This window comes from Saccopteryx bilineata, chromosome 1 (assembly GCF_036850765.1).
Source record: "Saccopteryx bilineata isolate mSacBil1 chromosome 1, mSacBil1_pri_phased_curated, whole genome shotgun sequence".
Classification (NCBI taxonomy): Eukaryota; Metazoa; Chordata; class Mammalia; order Chiroptera; family Emballonuridae; genus Saccopteryx; species Saccopteryx bilineata.
The window spans coordinates 229,679,667-229,706,600 of NC_089490.1; the positions used below are offsets into that span (position 1 = coordinate 229,679,667).

Below are 26,934 nucleotides of genomic sequence, written 5' to 3' on the forward strand. Positions count from 1 at the left end.
CAGGAACAGACGACGTTTTGCTCCCCTTGTGCCTCACGTGCCCAGAGGAGCGAGGTGTGAGCTTTGGCCAGGAGCTACCCTGGTGCCGAAGACTGTCACGACCAGCCAGAGTCCCCACCCTGGCATTGCTGGGGAGAGCTTTGGCCATAAGAATTTGTTGATTTGCAGTTCATAGGCAGTTTAATTTGAGTGGGCAGATAAGGATACACGACCCACTAAGGCTAGAAACTCTAATCCCGTGGGACATCATCTCCCATTTTTTGAAGTCCAGAAGCTCAGTTCTGTGAACCAGGAAGCTTAGAGTTCCCCTAGTGCCGTTGTTTTCACAGCGGGCTGCTCATTGGACCAATTGGGATGATTTAAAACCTTTGACTCTCAGTTCCCACTTCCAGAGATTCTGATTAAATTGTCCAGGGACAGCCTGCACATCAGGTGTTCTAAAGCTCCCAGGTGATGCCAACTTGTGGCGAAGTTTGAGGGCCATTTGATCCAGTCTACTCGTTATGCAGTTATGGAAACAGAGCCCAGAGAAGTTTATCACTTGTTCAAGGTTACATGCATAATTAATTTTAGAGCCTTGTTCCTTCATGCTAAAATAGGTCTTGCCAGGTTGATAGATTGATGTGTATGTGTATTATTCTCTAATGATAACAGTATCTAATATAAGCAGCATACAAGTATAAAATCATAGATTTAGTCAATCATATGGAGTATTGATCTTTTTCTTTTGAATTTTCAGATGTCAGTCCAGAACTATATGGACCAAAGTCTAAGATCCTTTGAAGCCAGAAACTCATGCTCCTCATATTGACCTGGGTCCTAGAAATATGGGACAAATATTAGTGTTGATTTAATCCCATCTTCTAGGGGCCTTAACTGTTTAAAGAAGAGCTGGAAAATGTGCATAAAAATGCAGCCCTGGACCCAAGCGTCTCAGGTTTCTAGAGACTTTTTGTGATAGGTTCGTCAGCATGTATATAGGGCCTTGTGGGTAATAAAGATTCATTCATTCGTTCAACAGATATTACTGAAGCCATTCACATGTTGGGCTTGAGCCTGCAGGATGGGGAAGCTCGTCATAGCCCTTGACATCTAAATGCCAGACCGAGAGCGTATACACAGCAGAAAGGATTCCCACCCTTCCACCGGGATAATCACATACTTGCCGGTATTCCTCATCACCTTCTGCCAGTCTCGTTGAGGAAATGCCATTCTCCTGTGAGGGACATGGCTGTGTGGCATTTGGCCTTTTTGTCTTTTCTTTTCCCCTTACAGACAGAATCTGGCCTTTTCGAAGCACATCTCCACCGGCCAACAGAATTTCTCTCCACTGTCTTGAGCCAAAAAGACAGAATTTTTTTTTTTAAAGTGTTGGTTTCTCATAGAAAAGGAAATATATGTTCTGGCTGTCCCTCTGGGCTGATGGGGCTCTTCTGGGCATCAGAGGGGGACTTTGTAATTTGGACTTCACTCATTTTGGACATATTGCTGATAGGAACGAGGCCTGTGTTTAATTTTTTCTGCTTGCTGTGTGCTGTCAATGAACAGAGGGCATGCTGAGCAAACAAACATTGTAGGGCCTTGTTTCAAAAACAAGGTTTTGGCTTACTTAGGAAAAAAGTTTGCAAGTACAATTAAAATGCCCTTGCAGGGGCTGGGCTTGGATGAAAACACAAGCCTGCCATTGTCAAGTTACATTGTCCCTCTAACCCTGGCCATCTTGGACATTTTTTTTATTGGCTGTGTTTCCATATACCATATGGTCTACATTCACATTGCATTACCTTACTCATTCAAAAAAATTAGAGGGAAGAGAACAGGGTGAGTGTAAGCCATGGCCTGAATTTTATTGTGGAATATTTCAAAATATATGTTATATTCAAGTTGATGTAGCGACCTTTCTAATTGTGAACTCCCAACACCTAAGATGTTTCATCTGTAAGCCAAGAGGAAGATCTTAGCATTCCAATTGTTTTCCAGTTTATGTCTGTATCATCTATTATTACTTAAAAGTATGGATCACCCAAGCAAGACCCATATTTCCTATAACTTAAAGGCAAAGAAACGTTAGCCCCTGCTTTAGAATGAGGGAAGGTGCATGCGTCCTGTGAGTTCATGTAAGATAAAAAGCTGTTACCCGATGTGGTGCCCTGGCAGAATGGACCATCACCAACAGGAAGCAGGGCGTTTCAGATTCACCAGATTATCTGCATTGCTCTTAATGTTTTATTGGTGGTGAAGGCCTACTTGTCAAGTTTTGCCCCCTAAGACTCAAATTTCATTAAAAAAAAGAAAGAAAGGAAGAAAGAAAGAAAGAAAGAAAGAAAGAAAGAAAGAAAGAAAGCCAGCCACACTCTTCCTGAGTGCTTCAACAAAGGGTTTGGTTTCCTTTGTCTTCCCATGGTGCTGGGAAGCCAGCGGGCATCTGTTGCCCATTTCTCAATGAGGTGAGCAGCAGTCCACCTGGTCCTCCCTTTGAGGATCATAAACCTCTCATGTTATAAAGTCAACTCAGATAATCTCCTTAGTGTCCCCAGGTAAGGAAGCAGTCACCACTTTGCATCAAAACATCATTATTAATTTGTTAATGCATTTATATTTGTTCAATGGGGGAAATAATCCTACATTCTTTGAATCATTGCCCTGAGGTCCACTGCCACTGGGCTAAACATAGCTGCTGCTATGGGGAAATGACAAGAAAAACCAAACTGAGAGTGGAGGGCAGGGCAGTCAAGAGAACAGGACAGTGTGAGGGCAGAGGGTACTCTCAGGGTCACAGTGATAGTATCTTCCTGCTCTTGTGCTTGAGTCCCAGGTTCCAGTGTTCCAGACTATGTGAGTTATTGTCATTCATTATCACAGTGTCTGCTTCTCTCTTAAAATAATAAGACCTGGCATGGACTTGTGAGAGGATCTTCCATGAAGCAGTGGGGGACATTTCTTGGGTCATATATTTCCAGTCTTATTAGCATAGCACATTTTGATGCTACAACTTCGTGAGACTGGTCTTATGATTCACCTACAATGATGTTTTACTCTGAGAGCAAAATACCATTTAATCACATGTAACGACTCTCGGTCTGACCAACCTATCATCCTTGAAATTCTTTTCCAGAGTTGGGAAAAGAAAGTATTAATAGCTATTGAGTGCTGCCTATGTGCTAGGCATGGGGATGTCCTGTGTGTGTCTTATTTAGTTCTCAGCTTGTTGAGACAGGTTTTAAATCCCCAGTTTTACAGATGTGAATCTGAGGAGCAGATTCAGTATCTCCCCCCCCCCCTCCCCACTCATTATTGACCAGTGAGTTGGAGAACAAGAATTGAAACTTAGTTCCTATGATCTCAAAGCCCATATTCTTTCCCGGCTGGCCACATGCTTATTTACAAGTGAGTTATACATCTTATTCCTAATGGTTTATCCCTGAGGTGCCCTAAGTTATAATACTGTCTCCCTCCCCCACTCTTCTGGTATCTCCTCAACTGAAAATTCGGTGCAAAGAAGAATAGCCTCCTTTGTGTCCTCAGAGAAGAGATGGCTTCCAAGTCATTTCCCAGGCTTTCAGAACCTTCAAATTTTGGTCGTGGCAGAGGTTGTTAAAGAGTAACAAATTGATTCTAAAAACATTTGAAAACTGCAGTAATTGTCTCTAACACTCATGAAATGCTTATTCTAGACCAAGACTCTGTTCTTGGGGCTGTCTGTGTCATAACACTGACCCTTACGTATGAGTGACTGTGACTCAGAGAGTCCAGGAATGTCCAGCGTCACTCTATGGTGCCTGCTAGAGCCATACTGGGCACAGTGCTGATGTTTTTTTGCTCCACGTGCTTAACTGTGAAGAACCTCAGAATGCATTTTCCGGTACCCTGTGGAGTGAGGGTGGTGCTTCCGTCTTCTGCACGTGTCAATATTCTCACTCACTTTCTCAATGGAAAGTAGATGAATGAGGAGCAAGGCAGATACAAAGTTAGGTGCAGTGAGTAAGAAGGAATATATGAGGAGTGTGAATGCCTATTTCCCAAAGATTCTAATATCCAAAGGTATTTGCTTGCTCATGTTTCATATTCATTATCTATTCTATTAGTGTGGGTAATAACATTAACTAGAGTTTTTTCCCCCCTCAAGTGTGTAAAGGAAGACTCTCTAGTTAGGTTTACATTACCCTTTGGGAGAGTTAATTCTCTGAGATAAGTGAACAGGGATCTTATCAAACTCTTTACTATATATTTATTGTTGTTCTCTTCTGCATTTCTCTCCTTCCTTATCTTTCTTCTTCAGTCCTATCGTCTAAGCTGAATACAGCTCAGGTAGTCCGGAAGTGTGGTGGGGACAGATCCTAGAAAAAGCATTGCCACCCATAAAGGATGGCAGAAAGGACCCTGGGATGCCCGCGCTTGGAGCAGCCTTCATTCAGGCAGATTATTCAGCATTTGTGTCAACTGTTCCATTTTATAGGCGTGAAAACTGATGACTCACCCAAGAGCTCTGCTGGTAGCAGAGCTGGCATGGGATCCATGTTTCCTAACTCTCAGTTCAGTTGTTTTTAAAAATCCCAGTGGGAGTATAATCCTCTGGTTTGTATCTGAGTTGCCATTAAATAAGCAATCCTTGCAGGTCCACGTGTTTGTCCAGGTCACTTCATGTTTTGTTTCCCTTTTCTTTCCCTCTGTAATGAGCTTATGAAGTGACTCCTCAGTGAATCAACCTGCTGTTTTATATTTGTGCCTGGCCTTCCTATTAGGAATTTATATCTTTTCTACCAGAAGGAGGATAGCACGGAGGTTAACGTCACATATTCTAAAGCCAGATTGCTGAATTTGGAGTCTGACTTGGCCAGTTATTAGAAGCATGAACTTGAGCAAATTAAATTTGGTGTGCCTCCATTTTCTTATCCAGAAGATGGGGAGGGCAATGACACTTTTCTCATATGATTGATTGAGAAATTAGACAAATATATGTACAAGTGCTTTGAACAGTGCCAGACACATAATAACTAACCTTTATTAAAAATATACCATAGTTATAATACAAATATCTACAATAATAATTTATCACTATCTACTTCTATCCAGGGATATGGCTGATATAATAGAGTGAAATGAATTGACATATCTATTGCTACAGTAAGTAGGAACTCTTTGATGCTTGGTAGATTGTTTTATTTAAAGGTTTAGAGAAACCTAGTGTTTCTAGGGGGGGATAGATAGCTACCCCAGTTCTTTTTTCTGAATCAGTGCCATACTGGAAAATTATATATTATTTCTATGTAGGGAAATCTTATAAAATTAAGTTTAGGAAAGACTCAATCATATACCCATGATTGGAATATTAAAAAAAATTCAGAAAGAAGGAACAGGTGATGTATGAATCCCCCTGCCTGGCCTAGTTTCATTGTTACAGGTCCTCTTCATTCTTTACCCATATATGTGCAGATGTTGCAGCATTTCTCAGATAGAAACTGAAATTCATTGTCACTTTATGTTGCCTGAACTTTTGCTTCCTATGTAGTCATCACTGATTTTCTTTTAGTGCTGTGACATGCCTTATTTTATAGATGTATCACATTCTATTTAACTAATTTGCATCTGAATGAAATTAAGATGATTTCTAAATTTTTGATAGTATAAGAGAAACCTCTTAGAATCATCTCCGTTCCCCCATGGAGGAATGGAAACTTGGGCCCACCTAATTTTTCCCCCTTATTTTCTTTACTTTTTTATTCCTGCTTTTCCGTTCAGAATACAAGAGCCAACTACCTATTAAAGTTATTGCTTTTAAGAGAAGTCTTGGTTCTGATCACAGCTCTTGGCCCAAGTTCTAATTGTGTGGACAGGACACAGACCCTCATAAGATAGTGCTGTCAGTCTTGGCTTCTCCTTCAGTGGGCAGGGTAAGAAAGTGTGGAGGTACCACTGAGCACTCTAAAAACCAAAAGCTCTTGTGAAAGTGAATGGTGTGGCAGGAGCGACACCACCTCATGTCGTAAATATGAGTCATTCTCAGTTTACGCCATTGTTAAGACACTTCAAAAGGGACATGGTTATACTCACAGCAGAAAGAATTAGACTGTGAGATGCTATGTAATTTGTTTGTGTCTTTGACCCTTCCATGTTTTTTAAATTATTGGGGTTTTGGACAATACTGAAGTCTTCTGCATGCTTAAACTAACACAGTCAGAAAAGTGTATCAGAATGGAAAGAAAATTCCCATTAATTCTTTTTGGCTAAATTAAGGTTGAATGCCCTTTAAATAGGTGCTAATTCTCAGCAGATAATTAGCTTGTCTTCCTTGATAAAGTGTGTGAATTGGATTGAATTTGTTATAATTTATCTTACGTATTACGTAAAAATGCATTCGTCTGCCTTTAGTAGGTGAACCTCCTCTTTTCTAACATAAGCGTGGCCAGCAAGCCCACCCCCTCTCCAGTGAGATTGAATGAGTTGAATGAATGATTAGGGGATGGGCAGCCCTCCCTTACAAAAGTTGGGAAAAGCTGAGCATGGCATGCACCCTTAATAGAGAGCTTTCATGTTAATATCTGCATCATTTTAGAAAACTGTAGAAGCCAAGAATCAGGTGCTAAAAGCTGCCTAAATAATTACTTTGAGATCAATCTCTAACCAGTGACTTGACATTTTTCTGGATTTACAATGCAAAGCTTTTTCCAGGGAGTGAAGTGTAGGGTCACTGGCTGGGTGGTGGCCCCGAGAGGGCCAGGAGGAGCTCAGTGACTCAGTGAGCCAAAGCTCCTCCTGCGCCTTTTCTTCCTCCCCACCCCCCAGCCACTCAGAACTCCTTGAGACTTCCCCATCTGGCTGCACCGTGCTTTCAGGGCAGTGCTATTGTGCGTGGTCGCTTGATTTTGCCAGTATTGAACCGTGTGTTAGAGAGATGTGGGAGTCTGGGAATAAAGGAGCATGCTCTGTAAATCCATCAGAGAGCCTCTGTTCCAAGTTGAAGTGCTGCTTTTCCTGAGAGATGAACAGCTCTTCGATGTTCGGTGGGAGCTGACCGACACCAGTGGTTCCGCTTACATTCTAGGCATTGGTCCCTGCTTCTGCATATGTGCGCATGTGCACACCGCCTCTTAGGCCACACTTGGGAAATGGGGATGAAATCGGCACTGTGTGTTAACTCATTTAATGGGGATAACAACCATTATTATGTCCATGTGTGCTGTCCAGTATGGTAGCCATGAGTCACATGGGGCTACTGAGTGCCTGAAACGGGACTGGTCCCAACTGAGACGAGCTACACGTGTAAAATGCATCCTGGGTCTCAAAGATGTAGAACAAAAAGGAGATTATTTCAATAATTATTTTACTCTTGAGCCCATTTTGAAATATACTATTTTAGACATACTGAGTTAAGTAAAAAATATTAATATTAACTTTACCAGTTCCATTTTACTTTTTTTAAGTGCAGCTACTAGAAAACAATTTTATTACATGGTAGCTAGCATTACATTCCTATTGAATGGTGCCGATCTCTGTGCAGTAATAACGGTACTATTAATCGTATGTTTTAGGCAACAAAACAGGCTTAGAGAGGTTAGGTAGACTGTCCAAAGTCACACAGCAGAAAGCCAGATTCAGCCATCTGACTCTGGAGACCTTGCTCTTGATCACTACAGAACTGTTTAATCTTAGAGAATCTATCTGGCTCCTTGTCTCCCTGGAACCCCTCCAGGGTGCCTCTTTCTTCTTCATGAGGCTTGTCAGCCCCCCTCCTCGTCCAGGTAGGTTGATGGGCATTTCCTGTCCTATGCTCAGTTCACCTGGTCAGCCCTACATATTCTGATGGCGTCAGTTCAGGGTGATCTTTGGTGTCTTCTTTTGCTAAGTTTCCCCTAATATTTCTTTATTCCTCCTTTTTTCCCATTAAATTTATCTTCAGGGAATATATGCTTTTTTATTTTTAATCTCCCGAATCCCTAGCATTATGCCAAATGGCACATAGTAGATACTTTACAACTAACGATCTTTCCCGTCTCATTGAATCTAGAACTGCTTAATGAGCGGCTACTATACAAATTGTGTACCACAGGTCCTTGAATAACGTTCTTTTACTCAAGATTATTTTGTTATATCATTGATGAGATGCCACAGAACTAGCACAAAGTTTGTATCAGTTAGCTTGTAGTAAAATTGGTTTTGTGATGTGTTGTTTTGCTTCAAGTCACAAAACCTGTCAACAGTGCCAGGTGAGGACTCACTGTATTGCTCTAGGTGCTAAAAAGTGAATACTTTCAATTTCTATTAATAAATAGCAGTGTTAGCTAATTAGGTTTGCACAATAACTCTATTGTTGCCTGTCGGTACTATTATTAGCCCCATTTTGCAAATTAGGAAACTAGGGTACAAAAAGGTTAAGCCACTTGCCATGATCATACTGCTGTAGTGCGGAGGCAGCCTGAACCCCACTGCAGTGAACTATTATGCTCAATTTCCTCTAAGACTAACTAACAGCTCGGTATTCTTGACGTCCACATATTAATAATAATAATAATCAAGTAATTTCAGAGAGAGATAAGTGCTTTAAAGATGATAAAACTTCGCAACTTCATGGTATAATGAAAGAGTTATGGAAGGGCAGCTGTAAATGAAATGTTAAGGGAAGTCCTTTGTGAGGAAAGCACACTTGATCTGAGGCCAGGGGAAAAGAGTTCTAGGAAGCAGGAACAGCAAGTGCAAAGGCCCTGAGGTGAGAAGCGGATCCCCCAGGACTTACACCGTACAACAGCTGGGCTCATGCTTACTACTCTCTATCAATATCAGACTCATCAAAGCTGTATTGACATTGTAGAATGCTAGAATAGGGAGAGACTTACAGACTATCCAAACTCCTGATTTTAGAGAAGTGTCAACAGAGGTCACAGAGCTAGGACCCAGTATCACTTCGTTGTGGAAAGAGGGCTACATTCTGAGTCCTTGCTGTCAGGACATCTGTCACCCTGAACACTGTTAGGTATGGCTTCAAGGGCACATGGCTGAGAAGGCTGACGGAGTCAGATGTGGGGTGCATCCCAGGTCATCTCTCCATTGCACATGTCCCCAATTGAACTGGCCATTACTTGGCTGCCCCTACACTTGTTGATGACATAGCACATCCCATCCCACCTCCTCAAAGATGTACTTACCTTTTGGTTGTTTTCCCTGTAATCTCAGAAGGAGGTCCAGTAGGCGGGGATGTGCTGGCTTCTGACATAAAGCAGCCTGTGTATTTCTCAGTGCACAGAGGTCTCCCCTGGCATCAGGCTGACCTTTCCAAGCTGAGCCCTCGAGAGGTGACATGACTGTTGGGCATGGCTGGCTGGGTGAATCACTGTCTGAGGAGAGCTCATGCCTGCTCTTTGTGGAAGTTGACTGGCAATGCTGAGGCTTGCTTAGTATTCTTGCCAAATACAGAATTCAACTCAGTGACTTGAGGAAGTTGTCCCTATGTGTTTTGCTAACTGAAAACATTGCTTCAGTTAAAACAGCTCAGATTTCAAGGTCAATACTTGATCCCTTCCCCTACCACTTTCTGAATTCCCTAAGCTGTAGCCCTTTGACCTCCGGCTTGGATGCAAACACATCACCATGAAAGCTGTTACTTTGGACGTGGAGGTTTTATTGAGAGCAAGCTGGGATGCACAGAGCATTGTGGGCGATATGCTTCCATATGCCACTGAGTGACGGAGCCACCCATGCAACCTCCCCTTGCTCCTGCCTTTCCTCCCCTCCTTGTCATGGATGTTTCTAGGCGACCTTTTGTGAATGTAATTTCCACTGGGAATGTTTCACAGTAGAAATATGCTCTCCCTCGAGGTTTGCTCTTGATATTTCCAGAGATTTATTTAATTGGACTCTACTTAAATCCCACTGGGAAACATACTTTTGCTGTGAAGCTGTGATGTGTTTAATTTGGAGTCTAAGATAAATGTCGGTCCTCGAGGGGGGTGGACGGTTAGGCAACAGTTTTCCTTTTGTACAGTTGGGCCTGTTTAATGAATAGCTTTTCTGGGCTTCCCTCTATTTGTTTGTTTAGCAATGCTTCATTATTTAAACTTCTGCACCAAAAGCAAAGAATGTTTTCCCTCTCTTCAGAGAATTAAACAGTGATGAAGAGGGTCGAGCTCTTGGGAAAAAATTAGCTTTGTGTTTTATAGTGCTCTCCTTCTCCTAACCTTCTTCCCTCGCAGCCGCCTAGGGTGATCTCATGGAGCTTTCCCCTTCCCTTAATCCATCTTGGTGGATGAACCAGTATTGAGCTTTCTGGTGCACAGAGAAGGAAGGTATAGAGTAGTCTCCCAAACACACAGAAAACCTCTGGCTAAAAGAGCCTCCTGCCCAGAGAGATGCTGCAGTGGGGCACGGGCCAGAGTGACGCACAGGACGGTGTAACTGATGAGGTGTCTTTGGGGAAGGAGTGGGCTTCTCTGCCTGCAGCTGGCTAGTAGGGTGAAGGTTCATGAAGGTTCCATGATCATGTCTCTCATGGGTGTGTGGGTCCTCTAGGCTGCATTCCCATCCTGACCTTGGACCATTCCTGGCTTGACTTGAAGATACGGTACCAACTTGGGCTGGCTCATGGATTTTGATGTGGTTCTTTGAAAGTAAGAATTATAATGTATATATATATTTAAAAGGTAAGCTATACTGGGGATCAGAGTTAAAAGTGGAACTGTATTAGTTGGCTTGGGATGCCATAACAAAATAACAGACTGAGTGGCTTAAACAACAACAGAAATTTATTGCTCACAGGTCTGAGGGTTGGAAGTCCAGGATCAGGGTGCCAGCGTGGTTTGGTTCTGATGAGGTCTCTCTTCCTGGCAGGCAGATGGCCACCTTCCCTATGTCCTAGGTGGTAGAAAGAAAGAGATAGTAAGCTTTCGGGTGTCTCTTATTATAAGGGCACTAATCTCATCACAAGGGCCCCACCCTCATGACTCTATCTAAACCCAATTATTTCTCGAAGGCTTCATCTCCAAATATCACCACATTGCAGGTTAGCACTTCAATATAAGAATAGGGGAAGCATAATTGAGTCCATAGCAGGTATAAAATACATTCAGGAAATGAAAGAGTATGAGTTTGCCCGGGTTTTGGAGTATAGGTATATTGCACAATCTGGTAAATTAACACCTTCTTTTTTTGCCCTCTCTCTCTCCCTTTTCCTTTCAAACATGTATTGATTACTTTTTATGAACTTCTGAACATTCAGGAGCTCCCACTGAATTTAGAGTAAAATCCCAATTGTATAATGTGCCTAAGAGGCCTCTGTAGACTTCCATAACCTCCTCCGGTCACTGTCTCCCCTGCCCATTCACTGTGCCTCACCAATTAGGTCCCTGGGAATCATCCCAGGCCTCACGAGTGTCCTACCTTTGCCACAGTGTGGTTCTCTCGGCCTTCACTGTTCTGAACTCCCTCCCCTCTACCCTTCCCCAGCCTATCAGTCCCTTCTGAGCCCTGAACTTGGATCTAATTAGTTCCCTCCCTCAACAGCAGGAACCGGAGGGCACCTTATAATTCATTATTACCTTTTTATTTGTAGGTTTATATATTTATCATCTGACTCCTCCCATTGGACCCTGACCAGTGAGGAGGAAGTGAAAAGGCAAGGGGGAGGGGACATCAGCATGTCACTCAAGCTCCAAAATATTTGAGAGGCCTTGCTCTTAGATAAGAGCTTCTAAAAGTGAAATACATGTTAATATAACTGGTGTGTCTGGTAAGGAAGCTCAGAGGCTTGAGCTGAGTGTTTACGGTGAGCCGCTCCCCCAGGGAATCAGCCGGCCTGTGCTAACATATGTGTAGTGTCCCGTGAAGCCTGAGTGAAAGCGGAAGGAACTCTGAACTTGCAGGCTTTCAGGAACACAGGCTTGAACTTGGCCGTCCCATCAGCCCTCTGCCCCCAACACACCCAGCCTATACTTTGAAAGGCCTGCTTCTTAGTGGAGAGCCATTTGTTGGATGACTCCGGAGTGCTATTGAGTATAAAACAAAACAATCTTGCTTTCTTTCATTGACATTTCTGTATTGATAGTGAAGCTCAGTGGAGAGGTAGATGAACTCCCAGTGACATCCACAGGCTGGCCTTTCAGCATGGACTGGGGGTGGAGGGGGTAACTGGACTCACCAGAAAGTCTGCTCTGCCCGATCCGGGCGAGGCCAGAGATGGAGAGCTTCACCCTGCCCGCCCTGCCTTCTAGGTGGTTCTCATGGAGAACGTCTGAGTCTAAATGCAGAGGGTGGATGTAAAGATGGGTTCATTGCACTAACAGGGGCCTAACTGTGGGTTTGGGGGAGAGGAAGGGAGATTGGTCATTCTTCCTAAACCACCTTCAACCCTTTAAAAGTAGGTTTCAAGACATTCTGTGGATTCACTGGAAGTTCAAGCATCAAATGTATTCTATACCCATCTTGTTTTCTCCCTTTATACTTCTGAAGAGTTTGTAGTATGAGAGAGGGAGGGAGGGAGGGAGAGAGAGAGAGGGCCACAAGTTGGCCCTGGTGGGGAGGGGACAGAAGAGGCTGTTCCTTCCAGTTGCAGTGCCTTCCACACAACCTAGGGGACGTCCTGACTGTGGGAACCCTGAGATGGCCCCGTTTGAATCTTGCTCCCATTCAAATGACACAAGGCTGTTTAATTGTTGTCTTTGTGGAAAATTACATGACTGTCATCAGATGTTGCTTCTGGCAGTGCTTTCTGTCCTAATGTAAATACATGAGGTAACAGATTTAAAGAAACAGGCTGTATTTACATACTTGTGGAGGAGGCTCTCAATCTGCCTGTGTTAGTCAAATACACACAAATTAAACTTGCTGTGTCCTAAACACTGGTTACTCATTAAAGCTTTAAAGTAGAAAGGATAAGAAGGGGGCGTTAGACATACACCTCCCTTCATGGGGTCACAACAAGAAGCTGCCTTTTTTGTGTGTAACTGAGCGCCTTCAGCAGGCTGAAATTTAATCCCCGTGGTTTTCTGTACCAATAATATGGTGTACCCAACTGCCTCACTGGGGGAGTGGGTGGTGCGGCCGGCCAGGGGAGAGTCTTTTAAATTGGACTCCCCAAATCCTGAAAGACATACAATTAAATCTTCATTTTTGTATACCACCGTTCCTAAAACATTGGATCTTTTTGATTTAGTTCCCTTTTTGGAGGTGAATCTTTGGACAGGGATTTTTAGAAAATCATTTCTATTGAGCGCATTACAAAGAGTTTATCCATCAAAGAAGGAAGCAATATATTTTAAAACCTAAGAAATAAGAACCAGTTAATGATTGAAAATAGTTGTGGAGCCTGACCAGGCAGTGGTGCAGTGGATAGAGTGTCGGACTGGGATGAGGAGGACCCAGGTTTGAGACCCTGAGGTCGCCAGCTTGAGCGCGGGCTCATCTGGTTTGAGCAGAAAAGCTCACCAGCTTGGACCCAAGGTCGCTGGCTCCAGCAAGGGGTTACTCGGTCTGCTGAAGGCCCATGGTCAAGGCACATATGAAAAAGCAATCAATGAACATCTAAGGTGTCGCAACGAAAAACTGATGATTGATGCTTCTCATCTCTCTCCATTCCTGTCTGTCTGTCCCTATCTATCCCTTTCTCTGACTCTCTCTCTGTCTCTGTAAAAAAAGAAAAGAAAGAAAATAGTTGTGGAAGTATACAGAACCAAAAATCTAGCTGAGACCACAATGCAAATTATACAATGATCAGGAAGGGGCGAAAGTTACTGTTTTTAGTTTTTGGTATATAGTATAGTCAAGTGTTAGTTTATTTCCACAATGCTAGATTTTATTATCTATCATATTGTTGGGGTGGCAGGAATGACAGGCAGTCTGAGGGAAACAAAAATAAGTAAGATAGTCTGAGTTACAATGATAATAGAAGCAATGTCTATTTCGGGTAAGCAGTAAAAGTCTAAATTATGGTTCTTGTCCAGCAGAAAATTTAATGAAAGGATTGTATTATATACTCAAAATTCAAGAAAATTCTAGTGTAAACTTTTCAGGAATTTTACTTTTTTCTTTCAAAACATTACGAAATACAACTTGGTTAGATTAACTAGTATTAAATCTAAGAACAAGAGTAACCTTTAGTCAGTTATGGAAGATGGTTTTGTGAGGGGCATTCTTGAAGTAATTCCTACCTATGATTTGTCACCAGATAAACTAGACACCAGCGAGATCTTTTAACTTGATCTTTTAATTTTTCTAAATCATTTTCAAAAAGAGATTGTTCACCTATCTCAAGAACACTTTCCTATAGTTCCTGTTGCTATCAAACTTATCAACAAAACACCTGTCTTCCTGTGACATCTGCCTAAGTCCTGGGTACAAAGGAATTCATTTAAATAAGATGTTTCTGTTCTCCAAGAACAAAATCCCATGGTTTGTTAAAGCTATTAATTTGAATCTACATAGAAAGGAAAATGTGAGAAAATAAATGTTAAAAGTGCAGTTTAGTTGTAGAGTAAAGAAGCTATATGTATATATGTGTGTATATAAATTACATCTGTGTGTGTGTATGTGTGTATGTGTTGAAAGTAAGATTTTATAGAGTGACTCTGAGAAAAACTTTGAACATCTTAACTAACCGAGGATGTAGAGGTATAAAAAAGTTACATACAGGATCATAAAACAATTGAGGTGATACCACCGGATTATGAACTTGAAATCACTCCTATTGTGAAATGCCCCATCCTGTCCATTGACTGTAGAGACAATTTCTTGGAAAACTAAAAGCAGAAGGAATCTTTATGGATCTAGTTGGCATCTCCAACATTTCTCCCATTAAAACTGCCCTGAAAACTGTGACGTGACTCTGACCCTCTGTTGGAGAGTTTCAGCCTTACAACTCTCTGACAACAGCCTGACATTTGACATCAGCTTCAGTTTATCCAAGCTTTGTTTCTGTTACAAGGATCCTTGTGCAAATAGAATCTTGACTGTCTGCTTTGAGGTACTCCAGTTTCTATGGAGGACCCAAAAAGTAGTATCCGGTAAGGCTCCTATTATACCAACTTCGTCCCCACTTGATAACATCTGACTCATGTAGCATTTTATCCATGTTAAGAGCTCTGCAGAATTAGATGCCACAACTCCATATCACAGATGTAGAAACTGTGGTGCAGACATGTTGTATGACTTGCCCAAGATAACACGGCTAGTTAGTGATGGGAGCCAGGATTTTTTTTATATATTTTATTTTATTATTTTATTTTATTTATATTTATTCAGTGAGAGGAAGGGAGACAGAGAGATAGACTCCTACATATGCCCTGACTGGGATTCACCTGGCAAGCCCACTAGGGGGCAATGCTCTGACCATCTGAGTGTTGCTCTGTTGCTTGGCAATCGAGGTTTTCTTAGTGCATGAGGCAGTGGCCATGGAACCATCCTCAGCACCTGGAGCCAACTTGTTCCAGTCGAGCCATGACTGCAGCAGGGGAAGAGAGAGAGAGAGAGAGGGAAAGAGGGAGAAAATCGAAAGGGAAGAGGGGTAGAAAAGCATATGGGTGCTTCTCCTGTGTGCCCTGACCAGGAATTGAACCTGGGACATCCACACGCTGGGCCAACGCACTACCACTGAGACAACTGGCCAGGGCCAGGAGCCAGGATTTTAAACTCAAGCAGCTTCACTCTTGAATCTCTCTGTTCTTAACCGCTGTCATCCAAATACCATTTTACTTGAAAAGACAAAGGGGTAATCAACATTGTTGCAGCATCTAGAAGTTTCATTTTAGTCCCTTCCATGTCTTTGCTGTTAATTCCACTTCCTGAGTGACCTTCTGTGAGGGTTTCCTGAAAATTTGGGAAAGTGCTTGCTTCCCAGCTTAGCAGGAAACCTAAATGCTGTGTGCAAAAGCGCTGTCCATCTTTAGAATATGGAAATCTCTTACTTTCATATTCTGCATATGGATGTGGTTTTTTTCATTTGCCACCCAGAGCACTGCTTGTGAATCACGTTAGGCTGTTTCCAGGGCCGCGGTAGGCAAAACAGCAATGTGAGCCAAAAAGCGTCGACAAAGAGAGGCTTCCCACTCAAACGTGATCCCTGGCTCCAGGGGGACTGCCACCTTGCTGTCCTCCTGGTAGGAGAACTGGTGAGCTGTAGATGTCCCTAACTTTGTTTAGGGTGCTGGGTAGTCTTGGTTGCTGCTCAGACTCCTTTTGGCAGCTAAGCTAGTTCTAAGATAAGGGTTGGAAATATGTTGCCCACAGTATTGTTGCTCATGCCTGGAAAACATTTGACTGATAACTATGAGCAGTTGTGTGTCTGAGGAGATCACTCAGCCTGGTGGGGACTCAGGACAGGGGAGAGGAGAGGAGCAGTTTTATTTAAAACACTCAATCTTATATGATTGGCTAACCACTATGCTGTAACCTAGAACTGATACTAAATAACATTGACTGGAAATGGTAATTGAAAAAAAAGACATTAAAAAATAAAACACTCAGTTTTGCCTGACCAGGTGGTGGCACAGTGGATAGAGCGTTGGACTGGGATGCGGAGGACCCAGGTTCGAGATTCGAGGTTGCCAGCTTGAGCGCAAGCTCATCTGGTTTGAGCAAATCTCACCAGCTTGAATCCAAGGTCGCTGGCTTGAGCAAGGAGTTACATGGTCTGTTGAAGGCCCGTGGTCAAGGCACATATGAGAAAGCAATCAATGAACAACTAAGGTGTTGCAACAAAAAACTGATAATTGATACTTCTCATCTCTCCATTGCTGTCTGTCTGTCCCCATCTATCCCTCTCTCTGTCCCTGTTAAAAAATAAAATAAAGCACTCAGTCTAAAAACCAGGACTCCAAAGACATGTATCCTTAGTGGGAAGAGCTTTGACAAACAAAATGAAGTCCTATGTTTGTTGATGAGCAGATTATTTAAACTTTAAAACTGCTCAGATGCGCCTGACCAGGAGGTGGCACAGTGGATAGAGCGTTGGACTGGGATGCCGAGGACCCAGGTTCGAGACCCCGAGGTCGCCAGCTTGAGCGCGGGCTCATCTGGCTTGAGCAAAATAAAAAAAAAAAATGCTCACCAGCTTAGACCCAAGGTCGCTGGCTCAAGCAAGGGGTTACTCGGTCTGCTGAAGGCCCGTGGTCAAGGCACATATGAGAAAGCAATCAATGAACAACTAAGGTATCACAACGAAAAACTGATGATTGATGCTTCTCATCTCTCTCCATTCCTGTCTGTCTGTCCCTATCTATCCCTCTCTCTCTCTTTCTCTGTCCCTGTAAAGAAAAAAAAAAATTAAATTAAATTAAAAAAAAAAAGAATAAACTGCTCAGATGCTTTGGGTCCTACTTCTTTCTAAATAAAATTTTAAGCAGAAAATCTCAAGAACATTGGCTTGCTTATCACTTAGAGTCTGTGTGTGAAGCAGAATTTGTTTTTATTGAGATTTTTTAAATGACAGTTTCCCAACGTATTAAAAAAAATGTGCTTTAATATGTGCTAGATGTTTCGAAGGACTATTTTTATGAATTAGTTTAATCCCCAGAACAGTAATGGGAGGTGGGTACTGTTAGTACCCCTGTTTTATATATGGGGAAACTGAAGGAACCACGAGGTAAGAAACTTACAGCATAGCTAGTGTTTGGGGTTCAGACCCAAGCAGTCTGTCCTCACTGCCCTGCACTTAGGGTCCCCAACACGGCAGTGTGCGTGGATAAACTGGGGCTGGGGGCGACTATGATGACATTGGGGTGGTAAGACATTATTTATCAAGCACCTGGTTATATATCAACATATTTATATAGGCTTCCTACCATGATTCTGTGGGTAGATGATATGTCCACTCTGTAGATCAGTAAACTGAGGCTTAATGAAGGAAAGTGATTTACACCAGATCTCACAGCTCTTATGAGGCAGAATCAGTTGTTGCCAGCGTCTGCCTGTCTGTCTGTCTCTGTCTGCCTCTAACCCCTGCACCAAACCATGAGGCCACACTGCCTCTGCCTCAATTGTTGGATTATCATGTTGGAATGTTCTTATATAGTCATATCAAATATGAAATAATCCTCGGTTGTCACTGAATGTGAAGAAAGCACAACCCCTCCGTAAGTGAGCCATAAGTTTGCCCTCTAGTCAAGTAGGATGGGGTCAGGTAGGGGAAAAGAATTTGGAAGAAAAAACCTTATTAGCCCTACTCTTTTTTTTCCCTCCTCCCTAGCTTCTTAATTTCAACCCCCAAGAGTAAAAAGCGCCTCTCCCTACAGACATCTCTCTAAAAACCACTGCTGTGTGATTATACTGGTTCATTTTGCTTCAAGTAGTATCCCCAGAGAGAATGCTTTCCCTGCACTATATAATGTGCATAACTCTTGGTGAGAACTCTCGAGAGAGTTGCTCAGCAGACCAGCACTCCAACAGGAGACAATTTCTTCATACTCTTCAATGAGAATTTTCTTGTCCAGCCAATAACGTCTAAATCACATTATTTCCTTTTCTATCCACTCTGTCTGCAAATATTCTCCAAACTGAGTTCCCACATGGCTTAAACATCCAATATATTCCGAATTTTGCATGTGAGCACCCCCTGTGATTCAGATCTTTCTCTGTCCCTCTGTCTCAACTTCTCTCCCCCTCCCCCCATGGCTTTTTCCCCCATTAGGCAAATGGAAGGCTCATGCCACCTGTTAGCATATTACATCACTGCCTCCCCAGAGCACAGGCGCACCAAAGGCCCTAAACAAAGTACTTCTTCTTGTATTGTTTGCACTCAAAGAGCTGATATCATGCCAACTGATGTCATTGTATGTCTTTGTGTAACTGCTATGGCAACTGGGCAGGTGGGGAGCCTCTAGCTGATGTCATTGGGAAAGGAGGAGTAGAGACAGAATTTTAAAAAGCTGTACACTGCTTTTTTCTGTGTGTGGGTTTTCTGGCGTGCTTTTTTTTTTTTTAACTAGCTGCTTTTAAGACAAATTACAGCTTGTGCCCCTAAATAAGAACAGAGAGAAGTTCTTTTTTTCCCTCTTTCCCCCTCACCCCGTTAGAAACTTCTTTTGAGTTCATTTTGTTGTTGTTTTCTCTCATCTTATATGGAAAAGTGTAACAACTGCCGCCTTCTTTGGAAAAAAAAAGTGAATTAGGTTCCCATCACAGAATCAGTGTGAAACTGTTTACTTGGCCAAGCTGAGCCGATTTTAAAATCACTCTTTAGTCTCTTTTGTGGAGCTTGTGATGGTGACGGTGGGCAATTCCAGTTTATTTAATTGTTTTTGCTAGTGAAGTTTCTCAGGTTTTCCATTTCTTCTGTCTACTTTAAAAATCATCTCTTTGAGCCCAGATGGACTTTTTTTTTCCCACCATGATTTCGTAGCAGAATAAACTAATAATATGTAAGAGCAGAGTTTAATTCTAGGAATCAATTACAGTGAATTTATAGCTCTTGTTTTTCTTTCGACACTTATGGACAAGTGTGATGATCCTAATATTACATTTTGGAATATTCTTGGGGTCATTGCTGGACTTGACAATATGACCTCCTGGGTTCGGATGGCCAGTGCCATGTGTGTTGGCCATAAACAGCCCTGACACTGGGCCTAGGTTAGGATCCCACTGTGGTTGCTAAAGATGAGACCTGAAGGGCACATGTTAAATTCAGAACCTAGTGGACAGATAGACTTCCTGTTCTTATTTCAACACAGCGACATCCTGTTCACGCTTTTGTTTCTTGCTGTACCTCCTGAAACTGTCCAGCCCCATGTAAGGTTCCTATCTAGGGGGGTGAATGTTGTTTTCAGGTAGCTTTCAGTTTATTGGAGCTCTCCAACTTCCTCCTCTTTTCAAAGGCAAGGCCAGAGTGTATCTATTTCTGTTTGATTTGAATTAGAGCTAATTTGGTGGTAATAATGTCTGATTGCATAGCCCTTATTTGTATATTGTATAATTTGACCCTCATAATAATCCTGGGGCTGATCCACATGTGTGATGCATCTAACTGGTATTAAAGGAAAATTTTAAGCAAACTATGATCCATAAATTTCCTACCTTAGATTAAAATGTTCTTTTATGCATAGTCCTTCAACTTTCTATCACATATATGGTGGATATGTTTGAATTGGCTCTTTTCATTTAATGTCAAAGAGAAACATTCCTTTATTTTCATTTTTTTATAACCTTAAATGGTTACATAATATTCCATTGGATGACTATATTAACTTTCCCCTTCATTTTTTTTAAAACTTGGCCTTCTCTATAAGATAGATAATGCTGTAGTGAACATTTTACATATCCGGCTGGTTTCCTTAAGATAGATTCTCGTAAGTGCCCTGGTTGAGGGGGTGGTCTGCATTTAAAAAATGGGGAAATGGTCAGAGGGGCATATTCACGGATATTTTAGAGGTTTCCTGATGGGTTCATGTCCACATAAGCCTTGGAAAGGCAGTGCACGGATCTGAGCGGCTTTCACTTTGTTGCCTACTGGAAATTGGGGTTGGAACTGTCAGCGATATATGTGGAGAATACCAAAAAAGAGATTGTAATGAAAAGTCAGCTTACACCTCCCTGTATTTTGGTCTTTTCCAAAGACCAAAGACAACCCATGGGCAGTCATATAAATAATATTCACAAAAACAGCAAATCCTTGTTGAGTTATACTGTATTCCTGGCACTGTGTTAAGTACTTGGCATGTGTTCACTCATTCCAGACTCCCAGTCACACTAAGGGATAGATGCCATGGCCCTCATTTTACAGGTAGGGGAACTGAGGCAGAGAGACATTAACTTCTGCAAGTGACAGAGCCAGGAAGTGGTGGAACTGGGATTCTAGCCAAGGTAAAGTGTTTCTTCCAAGATCTCTGCTCAGGACCACTCTGCTATGTTGGAAGCAAAGTTATCATTCTGGGTGCAGTGAGTTTATGAATGGTGCAAGTCACATGCCTGCAATGCCAAAATACTGGCCAGAATTCTCCTCCCGGGGTCATGGTGCCTTCCTCAGTTCCAATGTGCAAGGTTCTATGTAGGCCACTGAGCACATGGCTCTCTGAAGCAGATCAAATTAGCTGCTGATGAAATTGCCAGATGCCATGTGGACCTCTTTCCAGGGGAACATGCCCCAGTTTGTGTAAAAAGCACATTTGCCAAGTCATGCAGTAATATCCTCCGAAGCTTTTCCTGAGTCTCCAAATGGACTTTCACTTTTAAAATTTTATTTTAAAAAATGTCTGTATACATCAGCAAAATGCACACTTCTTTCTACAAGGAGTGTTTGCTGCCTGCTGGGAAGGTCTAGGGGTCGTCATTCTTGCTTGCTGTGTTTATGTTCCAGGTGGACTTAGCAGTTTTAAGCAGAACCATGAAAACCTCTGTGACAACTCCCTCCAGCTTCAAGAGTGCCGGGAGGTGGGGGGCGGTGCGTCTGCGGCCTCTAGCGTGCTACCTCAGTCCATCCCCACCACCCCCGACATCGAGAACGCAGAGCTGACGCCCATCTTGCCCTTCCTGTTCCTTGGCAACGAGCAGGATGCTCAGGACCTGGACACCATGCAGCGGCTGAACATTGGCTACATCATCAACGTCACCACTCACCTGCCCCTCTACCACTATGAGAAAGGACTGTTCAACTACAAGCGGTTGCCGGCCACTGACAGCAACAAGCAGAACCTCCGGCAGTACTTTGAAGAGGCTTTTGAGTTCATTGGTAACTATCTCCCTTAGGGAATTTGCCTCTTCCACCTCCCTTTCCCCTCTGGCTTTTGCTTTGATATCAAGTTCAAGATTAATGTCTGGCTTTTAGAAAAAGCTGCTCTGAGCGGTTCTTGGGCTCTGCTTCATGGCACAGCCTAAGTCCTCTCCTAAGTCATAACCCATCAAGTGTCCTGGATCCATCAGGATGAATATAAAAGAACAGTAATTCCATTTGGTTGGGATCCTTTCAACTAAAAATCCTCATCACCCAAGTTCTCAATGAAAAAGCAGTAGGAGTTAGCAGTGATATGTTCCAGAAGATGCTTTTTATAAAGGAGTTGGTAGAAAGTAAGAAATTGGAGACCAGAGTTGGTGCTGTGGTCTTCTGGTCTACCTCAGCACCATGCAGGAAATAAAATATAGTGATGATGACCCTACTTCCAAACTCACTCATACCTCCATTACCTTGAAGTCAGTGGATTTGTAGTTGTAGTTGATATAGTCTTTTTACATGAGGTTGAGGCACACATAGCATTGCTGATGGGTCCCTTCTCAAGAATCTGTGCCAGTTGGGCATAAAGCTGTAATGAACTTCTTTCCCCCTCACATCACTGCACAGAGAGGACTGGAGGCAGGGGAGGGGGAGTGAGTTGGTTTTCCCTGTACCTGCTTTGAGTTCTTGTAGCAGAGGGTGTGAGTGTGAGTGGTAGTGAGTTGGTACTAGATTTCCTTAGATAGTTTATCCCACACTCACTGAAGTAGGAAAGGCCAAATTGTGTAGCCTGAGTAGGTTCCCAAGGAGGAAAATTCTAGCAACAGCCAGCTTTGATCTATGCAAAGAGGCAGTGGCCAGCCTAACCCTAATCCTAACTTGAACTTTTGCTGCTTCTATATCCTCTAACTATTGTAAGCCTCAAATTATCATTTGGGTAACACCTGGCATCTAGCAGATACTCAATTTTTTTTCAAGTGATTCTAACCTTTATAACCACAAAGGGGTGAGCGGTACTTTTCTTAAACATGGCAGCAGTTTGTTGCTGGCCTGTGTCCCAGGACTAACGTACTCGAGTTTGGTACCCCTGTGTTAGAAGAAAGGCTTGGGTTTAGCAGCCCTTGGGTCTGGCACATTTGGGTCTATAGAGTTGACAGTTCTGGCCACTTGGGTCAGCTATTCTCCTTGCCAGTTGTGCCTTCAGTACTGGACCATGGTGTATTCAGTCTGGAAGGAAATTTTACGTGGCCACTGAACTCAGAAAAGTAAAGTGACTTCTCCAAGGTCATAAAAGTTTTAGTGTCAGAGAAGGGACCAGAACTCAGGGCCCTTGACTCCAATGCCAGGGGCCTTTCTGCAACAAGCCCAGAGGTGTTTACAATGCTTGTTTAATTCCTAGCTGGTAACATGTGGATGCAAATGTCCCTTACATTCTTGATTAATAATATCTGAACCAAACCTTGAGCCCTGAGGAAGAAATATTTGTTGTCACCAAGTAGATGAGGAACTTTCTGGTTAGTACAATACATGATGTTATTGGCTGCAATTTTTATGACTTAATTCCAGTTGAAGGAAGTTAGGAAATTGTTTTCCTTTTGTGAATAGTATGCAATTCGCTTCCTCTAAGAGGATTCCAATCAAAGTGCCCACATTTTTTATAGGGTATTTAGGCTTACCTGCTTTTTAAGATAGAAAAAAAATAACAAGCAGCATTTAACCTGAAAAACAATTTCATATCACAGCCTGAATAGGCACGGTTTTATTTTCACTGTTATATCATTGGGTACAATGAAAGCTTATAGTCTTGCTTTAAGGAAAAGCATAGCAAGTCTTATAGAAGTAACATTCACTGAGAGTCTGATATAAACTAAAAAGAGTCTAGGTTTAGGGTTTAACTACACCAGTTTATTTATTTTTGAGCCGGGTGATATTATTGCCATGTTCCCTGAGACTGGTTAGTTGATGTTATTCCCATTATTCAGGTGGAGGGATTGAGGCTCAGGTATTGTGTGACTTCTGCAAGATCACCCATCTAGTGTTTAATGGGACCAGTGGTTAAGCCTAGTACTTTGCAGCTCATCTCCTTCCCACAAGCCTCCCAGTCTTGGTGTGGCAGCCAGCACCTAGTGTGTGCTGAAAAGATACCGAAGAAGGGAGGTACTCTCTTGAAATACTTATTCTATGAGAAGTAAGCCTGATCTATAGATTTTTAAGATGAGCATTTGCATCATGTTTCTTCTTGGTAGTTTAAGTTACATCATGACTCGTCTTATCCTGCCTTCCTTTCCTACTCTTCATCTAACTGGTATCCCTTTAGGGACACGTTTTTGGGGATGCATTTTAGTCTAAAAGTGTCATTACGAATCCATTCAGGTAGTGCCCACAAGCTAGTCTCCTGAGCTTTTTATATATCTGAAACATATAAACCATTGCCTTTTCCAGTTTCTCTGGGTCCTGAGCCATTGCTGAAATTCCTCCATCTTTCTAGTCATTGCCATGTGGCAATAGCACGTACAGATGTAGAGGGGCTAACAGTTCAGACATGGGTGACACCTCTGCCTGGGGACCACAAGTCTTCAGCTGACTTTGCAATAGGGTTTCTTGGTAAGAAGCTGAAGATAGTAACTTTCTAGTTGAGTATGAGTTTAGTAAGACTGAAATTCTTAGTTTAATACCAGTTCCTGTATAGAGTGGTTTATAGCATAAGGAAAGAACTGGTTTTCTATCACAATAGGTAGGAGAGACATTGTGAATAACCCTAGTTTTGATAAGCCACACAGTCTGCTAATTAGAGTTAAGATCCTTAATCAGAGGGGTCTACTTAGGAGCTTGCTTAACATGGAAATTAATTGTGTTGTGGCTCTTGCTGCGGTTGGCTGCCATCACCTGTCAAGTGAACTGCTACTATGAATAATTCCTTCACCTACTCGTCTCCTTAAATATAGAAACACAGCTTCTTACTTATGCCAAGATTGCTTTTAGCCAGTTCCAGAGGTTGTGACATAAACATACACAATGAACTAGTAAATTATACTTGGGTTTAAAACCATTTAAATTTATTCTTTCCCTATAAAATACGACTTGGTCAAGTCCAGATCAGAGTTAATTCACTCTTTCCATCCCTCTGTGTCCTTCCCTTTACCACTTGCCTTGCTCCCTTTCTGCAGAGGAAGCTCACCAGTGTGGGAAGGGGCTCCTCATCCACTGCCAGGCCGGGGTGTCCCGCTCCGCCACCATCGTCATCGCCTACTTGATGAAGCACACTCGGATGACCATGACTGATGCTTACAAATTTGTCAAAGGCAAACGACCAATTATTTCCCCAAACCTCAACTTCATGGGGCAGTTGCTGGAGTTTGAGGAAGACCTAAACAACGGGGTGACACCACGAATCCTTACACCAAAGCTGATGGGCGTGGAAACAGTTGTGTGAGAGCAACCTGGACAAGAAAGGTGACTGTTCTCCATTAGGAGACAAAGAAAAAGGAGATGAATTCTTTCTTTGCTTTTTCTTTTTTTTTTCTTTTCTTTTTTTTTAGATGGGGGTAAAGTTTGTGAATGGAAACAAACTCGTTTAAAAACTTTTTATTTTTAACAAGTGTGAGACAGATTTAACTTTTGATGCCCATTGAGATTTACTTCCCAAGAACTGATAAAGCAGGGATATTAAAGAAGTTTTGTGTTTTTTTAAGCCAACAATAAACATATAATAAAACTTGTTTCTTCCCCTTTTCCTTTGAAGTTTTTTATAGAGTTTATGGTTATACAGTCTGTGCAGGTTCATAGACCGAATATACTACACTCTAAACCAATTAAAAAGAACTAAAAGTAAGGAGAAGAAACTTTGAATCATAAAGACCCAGGATCTTCCTGGGCCATTCATGGACAAAAACAGAAACCCAAACAAACCCAGCTCTGGCCTGCTCACTAGTGCTGAGCAAAGTCAGGGCAGTTTAAGTGGTCTAAGATCCCTTCACATTCTTGCATTCTTGAAAGAGACAAAGGATACTGTTGATTTTGTGTGTTTCATACTCTGAATTATTATATTTTTCCCCTCTCTGGGATTAAGAGATTTTTTTTTAAAATAGCAAGGAACTGACCATTCTACCATATGCCTTTACTGTGCAATACTAGGGTGTCTTGAGTGTGCAAGCGAGTTAGAGCTGGCAGCCAAATGGTAGGCAAATAGTGCAGATTTGCCAGCTTGGAGAAGAAAAGGAATTAAACCAATTACTTTCCTTCCCACCTTTTTCTTTTGTTCAATTTTTTTTTTTTGGGGGGGGGGGAATTGACTCTGGTTACTGTGCCATGAACCTTGATAAATCTTGTTACGTATGTATATCAGAATGTAAAAAAAAAAGAAAAAGAAAAAAAAAAAAGAAAAACTTATTTAAAAATATTTTTCGCAAAAAAATACAAACTAAGTGTGTTTCTGTTGATTGTGTAAAAATTTATTTTCATTATATAAATGAAACTCATCTTAGGATGTGTCTTGTCTCCTCCTCTTTTCCTTAACTCAAGGTTCAGCATCTCTTACCTCCAGTGATTTGTGGATGTCACATAACCAAAAATAAACACACATTTTTATGGGGGAAAGTAGTAGGGAGGTATAGGTGATCTCTATTCTCAGTGTGATGCAGGGAGAAGGAACAAGGAAGCACAGTAGGTGCAGTGAGGATCTTCTCAGTGTCCCCCTCTGATCTCACTGCTCTGCATCTTCTTCTGCATGTGTAATTCCTCTTCAGTAGGGGAAGCTTCAGGTAAAGTCACGTTACAGGAATGAGAGGTTTCTGTCCAGCCTTTGTGTTTTGGTGATCAGTCAGTTCACTGACAGATTGGTGAGAATCCGATGACCTCCCTAGTGGTTGATAAATATGTGTGCCAGTCTACCATTTAAGATTCCTGATGGTCACCCCCACCTCTCCGTGCCACTTGCTCACTTGACATTTTTAGTGACATTTGTCAGAACTGTGCACTACAGCAAATTTCTATTTCCCACTCTTTAGCCAGCTAACTGAAGTCAGCTGCATCAGGGGCAGCGTCCCAATCCCATTGGGTTAATACATGGCTGTGTTCCATGGGTTCCCAATCCATAGATGAGTGCAGGTGGGCGTAGGGGAGGAACACAGTCCAAATGTTTCCTACGGTTTATGAAAATAGCTATGTAGAGGGATTTGACCTCAGGGAAAATTCACAGCAAACTGAAACGTGCCTAGGGTACCAGAGTTGAAAATCTCTGGGGTGTCCAAGTCTGTGGGACTCCATTGGACATCGTTTTGTGAACGTGTGCTTACAGATGTTAAAATATTTTTGACATT

At 42.3% G+C, this 26,934-nt stretch overlaps 1 protein-coding gene across 1 annotated transcript in view; it reads left to right on the forward strand.

Moving 5' to 3' along the window:
- DUSP10 (dual specificity phosphatase 10) overlaps positions 1 to 26,053 on the forward strand; it is a 38,288-nt gene extending 12,235 nt beyond the window's left edge. Inside the window, exons 3-4 of the mRNA XM_066237887.1 lie at positions 21,266 to 21,637; positions 24,784 to 26,053. Coding sequence (XP_066093984.1) covers positions 21,266 to 21,637; positions 24,784 to 25,049 — 638 coding nt within the window. The 3' untranslated portion in view covers positions 25,050 to 26,053. The remainder of the gene's footprint in view (positions 1 to 21,265; positions 21,638 to 24,783) is intronic.
- Positions 26,054 to 26,934: the final 881 nt, after the last annotated feature.